At 39.2% G+C, this 6647-nt stretch overlaps 1 protein-coding gene across 1 annotated transcript; it reads left to right on the top strand.

The window, feature by feature from the left end:
- Window positions 1-1254: 1254 nt before the first annotated feature.
- LOC144572766 (putative acetyltransferase At3g50280) lies at window positions 1255-2842 on the top strand. Its single transcript, XM_078322444.1, has one exon. It carries the CDS (start codon window positions 1298-1300, stop codon window positions 2708-2710), a length of 1413 nt encoding a protein of 470 aa, XP_078178570.1. The 5' UTR covers window positions 1255-1297; the 3' UTR covers window positions 2711-2842.
- The last annotated feature ends 3805 nt before the right edge of the window (window positions 2843-6647 follow it).

The following is a 6647-nucleotide window of genomic DNA, read 5'->3' as shown; positions in this document are numbered from 1 at the left end:
TTATTAGTTAATTATAACTTTTTATTTATCATATTTTTATTTGTATGTACAAGTTAATTATTTATTTCGTGTCCGTATTTGAATCCATATTCATAGATTATTCGCTCTATATCTGTATCTGTTTAAGACATATTTGATTTTAAATTTTGATATCTGTTTATTATTTGTATCTTTATTCGCATCCGTTTATTGAAAAACAGATATGGATAATGCTATATCCGCTCCGAATCCGCTCCATACCACAGCCATTGATGTATATTTTTTTTTTATATTTATTTTATTTGATTAAAATTTTTTTTTTTGGGAGAAATGTACCAAACTAATTATTTATTAATGTTGCGTGGGAAACTGGGAATCATGACACACTATTGAGCCGTTGCAAGCTTGCGATATGGCTCTTAATTTGTCAGAAGAGACAGAAGCGTGGCACTCAACAAAAGAGGCACGTCATGCTGCTCTCCAGAAGCACACCTGTGCTCTTTTTATGGCAATTGCCATAGGCTGGCACTGTGAGAAACCACTAATTTCCCTATCATATTTCTTTATTTATGTCATAATTAATTAATTCATTCATTCATTCATTATCACCATCATCGTTGACAAATTAATAATTGCTATCCACCAAGGGATTTCTAATTCACTTAATATATAATATATACATTTTTTTTTGTTTTCTCAAAAGTCAGCTTATAAAAGGTTCAAAGTAGATTTCAATATACATTATGACTATATTCAAATGGTAATTAATTTAATTATGGTAGAAGATTGTCTTTAGATTTAAGATAACAACATGCAAGCTACAAAACATTCTTTCCAAACCATTTAAAATATTCTATAAGATTATAGATACCTACCAATATAAGCAAACAACAACATTCATGTTTCAGGTATGTATTGGGTTTTATTCCTTTAACATTGTAAACCTTAATTCAATCATGCATCGGTCAGGTGATCAGGTCTGATAAATCTGAATCACTGGTTCTGTTTTGAATAAAATATATATTTGTGTGCTGGCCGAGCACTCGTGGCAAATGGCATCCAGAGTATATAGCAGTTACTCCTGAAGTCAAGGAGCAAAGTGGTGGGTGTCACAAACAATGTTGACCTTGTTATATTTAGTTTACTTAATAATCAATCGGATCGGTTGTCAATTGTCAACCCATTAGTGGCTCTTCTTTAGGTGCATGAATCCGCACTGGCCTCCTCCTGCCTATAAATATCTCTGCTTTCCTTTCCTCACAGCACACGACCACAAACAAAGACAGTAGCAACAAAATTAACTTATCCAAAAAAAAAGATGGCTCCTGAGTTTGCCTTTCCAATTGACTCTTCCTCTGTAATAATTCTTTCCAAGCGTACAGTTTTGCCCGATTCCCCATCCACCATGGCTGACCTCAAGCTCTCTGTTTCTGACCTACCCATGCTCTCCTGCCACTATATCCAAAAGGGTCTCTTTTATCCCAAGCCCAACATCCCAATTCCCTCTTTGTTATCCCTCTTGGTTTCCTCTCTTTCCCGAGCACTGACCATCATCCCCGCCTTTGCCGGTCGCTTCACTACGTATCCCGATGACCGCATCTTTATCTCTTGCAATGATGCTGGTGTGGATTTCTACCATGCAACTGCCCCGAATCTCTCCCTCTCGTCTCTCCTGCTGCCTTCGTCTGACACGCCCAAACCGATCAACAATCTGTTCCCCATGGACCGCACGATCAGCTACCAGGGTCATTTTCGTCCGCTTGCCGCATTCCAGTTTACCGAACTCGGCGATGGTGCTGTCTTTATTGGTTGTGCTGTAAATCATGCAGTGGTTGATGGCACTTCCTTTTGGCATTTCTTCAATACATGGGCTGAACTTTGCCGTGGCGGTTCCCCCAATCCTCCTGATTTTCGCCGCAACTACTTTGGAAATTCCAACGCAGTGCTTTGTTTTGCCACCAGTGCAGGGCCAGAGGTCACCTTTCCAGTTGATGCACCAGTTAGAGAAAGGATATTCCATTTCAGTCTCGATGCCATGCGGCTGCTCAAATCAAAGGCCAATCGTGGGCAAAACAATCAGAAGCTCGCAGTGGTATCAGGTCAAGAGGCCGAGATTTGGGGAAAACAAATACATGATATGAAAATCAACACAAAAGGAAGCGAAATCTCCACATTCCAATCTTTGTGTGCTCTCATCTGGCAAGCAGTTACACGTGCAAGGCAGTGGCTTCCCAGCGATTACATAACAACCTTTCGTATGGCAGTAAATTGTCGGCACCGTATAGAACCATGTGTATCACCAAACTATTTTGGCAATGCAATTCAGAGCACACCGACAAGGGCGAAAGTGGAGGAAGTCACCGGTAAGGATCTCAGGTGGGTAGCTGGGCTGTTAAATGCTAGTGTGAAGGCTCACAATGACACGGCAATTAGACAGGTCGTGGCAGATTGGGAGGTTGCACCAAAGTGTTTCCCCTTAGGCAATCCTGATGGTGCTGTAATCAATATGGGCAGCTCAAATAGGTTTCCAATGTATGAAGGAAACGACTTTGGGTGGGGCCAGCCACTGGCAGTCAGAAGCGGGAAGGCGAATAAATTTGACGGTAAGATGTCGGCATTTCCTGGTAGAGAAGGTGATGGGAGTGCTGATATAGAAATGTGTCTTGCTCCTGAAACCATGGCAGCATTGCTGTTAGATGAGGAGTTCATGGGGTTTGTCTCTGATTACTGATACTGAGACTCTGAGAGGAATGTTTATATTATCTTCCGTAAATTAATTAGCATTTAGTGGCTTGTTTTTTATTTGAGAAAATAATTAATGAGTAGAAGATATGTACTGGTATTGTTGCTACTTGCTAGTGAAGTTCACCACCTGTTTTAAAGCATGCGCATATTGAATTATATGCGTGGTCCTGATTTGTTTGAGACAAGCATGAAGCATATATAATAGAAATTAGATTTTCCGATTCCATATTTCAATTTTCAATTCATCTTGAATTGTAATGCAAAGTAATGTACAACTGATAACTAACGATTTTGTGGAGGCCTGGACCAAGACCATGAAGCCCTTTTCATTTTTTGTTTGCAGAATTTAGGCATTGTTATTGATCCAGGCCCATTTTTTTTTTTTAATCTCAATCTTTCTGCAAACCTGTAGAGAAAAACAACGGTTTCAAAGAGAGAAAATCAAAGAGGAGATAGATCAAGTTTTGTCGGGAAAAAAAGCAACTCCCATTTTCTGTTTTCTGAGATTTATTAGAGTCTTTACAAATTTTACAAATAAGACCCTACAAACTTTAGTTATTACAAATAACAGAAAATAAAAAAGGAAACAAGAGGAATGAGTAAGGGACCCAACAAACTCCTCCTCCCGACTCATGGAGCGTGTCCTCCAACCAAACCCGCCTTCTCACAACAAACTTCTAGCTTCAATGACGATATCGACTTTGTCAACATATTCGAACCATTCTCACTCGTGTGGATTTTCTCCAACACCAATTCCTTGCTCTCAAGAACATCACGTATCCAATGATACCTCAACTCAATGTGTTTAGAGCGAGAGTGAAACATCGGATTCTTGCTCAAGTGAATCGCACTTTGACTATCACAAAATAATACATACCTCTCTTGCCGAACACCCAACTCATGCAAGAACTTTTTCATCCAAATTAACTCCTTGCATGCTTCCGTAATGGCTATGTACTCGGCTTCGGTAGTAGAGAGTGCTACACACTTTTGCAACTTAGATTGCCATGACACAGCTCCGTTTCCAAAACAAATCAAATAACCGGATGTAGACTTCCTCGAGTCTATGTCACCGGCCCAATCGGCATTCGTATATGCCTCCAATACCGGATTGTTTGTGCCACCAAAACAAATGCAATAAGTGGTTGTGCCCCTTAAATACCGGAGAATCCACTTAACGGCATTCCAATGCACCTTACCCGGATTAGAAAGAAAACGACTCACCATACCAACCGCATGAGCAATATCCGGTCGCGTGCACACCATTGCATACATCAAAGAGCCTACAACTGAGGCATATGGCACATTTCTCATCTCATTCTTCTCATTTTCATCTTTGGGACAGCCATCATGAGATAATTTAAAGTGACTAGCAAGAGGAGATGTTACCGGTTTACACTTGTTCATGTTGAATCTTTGAAGTACCTTCTCGATGTACTTCTCTTATGACAACCAAAGCTTCCGATCCTTACGGTCTCTAGTGATTCTCATCCCAAGAATTTGCCTTGCCGCACCCAAGTCTTTCATGGCAAATTCATTCCCAAGCCTCTCTTTCAATGCTTTGATTTTTGTCAAATCACTTCCAACGACCAACATGTCGTCAACATAGAGCAAGAGGAAAATAAAATCACCACTATAATACTTTTTCACAAAAACACAATTATCGGAATTAGTTTTCTCAAATTTGTTGTCACACATAAAAGATTCAAACCTCTTGTACCAATTTCGAGGCGCTTGTTTCAAGCCATAAAGGCTCCTCCTCAACTTGCATACCAAGTGATCTTGCCCCTTCTTCTCAAAACCCTCGGGTTGCTCCATGTAGAGCTTCTCCTCCAAATCACCATGGAGGAATGCGGTCTTGACATCTAGTTGTTCCACCTCTAAATTCAAGCTAGCGGCCAACCCAAGCACCACCCGAATTGAGGACATCTTAACAACGGGCGAGAAGATTTCTTCGAAATCAACTCCCTTCTTTTGATCAAATTCCTTCACAACTAACCGAGCATTGTACCTCGATTTTGCCTCTTGACCCTCAAATTTAACCCGATACACCCACTTGTTCTTGAGCACCTTTTTGCCTCTTGGCAATTTCACTAATTCAAATGTGTTGTTCCCATGCAAAGATTTCATCTCATCTTGCATGACTTCCAACCACTTATCCTTGTGCTCCGACACCATGGCTTCTTGAAAACATTCGGGCTCACTATTATCTACAAGCAAAGCAAATTCATTAGATGAGTACCTTGTATTAGCCCGCCTATCTCGAGTTGACCTTCTTAATTCTTGCACTTGAGAAGCCTCATTTGAAGGGATAGTAATTTTGGGTTCATTCTCCTCCTCTTGTGGGTCATTAGTTTCGGTTGGTTGACTTGAAATTGGCTGATTTGTTTCGGTATTTAGGTTGTTGGTTGAGATAGGAGTTAAATCAACAAAGTTTCTTGAAGAGATTTTGGCCTTGTCGAGATTTTGCACATTCTCAATGGTTTCTTCCTCAAAGAAAACCACATCTCGACTTCTCACTAACTTCTTCTCAATAGGATCCCACAACCTATATCCGAATTCACCATTTCCATACCCCAAAAAAATACACTCTTTGGTCTTGCTATCAAGCTTTGACCTTTCATCCTTGGGTATGTGCACAAAAGCCTTACTGTTGGGTTTCGAGGAACGGTTCAAACCCATTTAATTAGCTTAAGCTGCGGAAAGAGTAAAACAAAAATTTTTACATCTAACTTAAGCTACGGATTAAATGAATCAAGAAGATTCGTTTAATCCTATTTACAGATCTACTCCATAATTGATTTCCTAAAGCATTAAATCTATTTACAAATTAAATAGATTAATATAACAGTTTATACCTTGATTCCAAATCTTAGTTGGAATGCAGACCGAGCGAGTAGAGCCTCACCAGGGATGGAATCGACTCGCAGTATCACACGTGTGATACCTCTATTGGTTATCCACCAGGACTAATCGGAGAGCGATTTACTTCTTCTGCCAGAAATACCGTAAACCGCGGAATTCTGCAGAAACACTATTCACCGAAATAGGGACAGATTAAATATATTTAAGACTCCAAGTTGTTCAGTTTCACTTAAAAAGCAAAACACGAAATACCGCAGAGTTTGCAAAAATATATTTTTCCGAATCTCGTAATAACCGAAATCAGGGAAGAGAGAAAAACCGATTAACAAAGTAATCAGATTAACATGTGAATTAGCAAATTTTCTCTCTACCCTCACCCCTCTATTTATAGTGTTTTGAGGAGGTTCGCAAAAGACCAAAATACCCCTCAAAACAAATCTATTTACCAAAAGCCCTTGACACCTCATCCTTTAATATGTGAAAAGACCAAAATACCCCTTCCACACCCTTCCACACTCTTCTCCATGTTTCTACACCCCTAAGGTGTCATGCAAGGTGGCATAGGTGTGAAATGACCATTTTGCCCTTGGCCCATTAAGGCATGAATAGTAAAAGGCTTTGATTTTGGGCTTTGACTTTGGGCCTTTAATTTTAATTAAGGCTTTGATTATTTTGGGCTTTTAAACCCATAATTCAAATCCATAATTAACAAATTAAAATCCAAATCAAATATATATAATTGTCATATACAATTATATTTCTTTTCGGTTGTTGTTCGGTAACTTTTATACAACGTAACGTGTACGTTTATAAATTAACCGTTGTTTCTGCTTGTCATTCTAAATGACATTTATAATTTAATTATATCACGTATAATTAATTATAACCATCTTAATATTAATTATAATCAATTTATAATTAATCAGTAAGATTCTCCGAGTAGCTCCTATATGGTGTGACCCAATAGGATCTGTGTTATGTTGGTAAACAGAGTTAAAACTGTTTTAACTTCTGTTAGTCATGGGTGGCGTCTGGCAACACATCATGACCATCCAATT

Source organism: Carex rostrata, chromosome 2 (assembly GCF_964058835.1).
Source record: "Carex rostrata chromosome 2, lpCarRost1.2, whole genome shotgun sequence".
Lineage (NCBI taxonomy): Eukaryota > Viridiplantae > Streptophyta > Magnoliopsida > Poales > Cyperaceae > Carex > Carex rostrata.
The sequence above is the reverse complement of the archived record's forward strand: the minus strand, read 5'-3'. Positions and strand labels throughout refer to the sequence as shown.

Bases quoted from the DNA above. Each gene is read 5' to 3' on its own strand.
- LOC144572766 (XM_078322444.1), top strand. From the start codon at position 1,298: ATGGCTCCTGAGTTTGCCTTTCCAATTGACTCTTCCTCTGTAATAATT.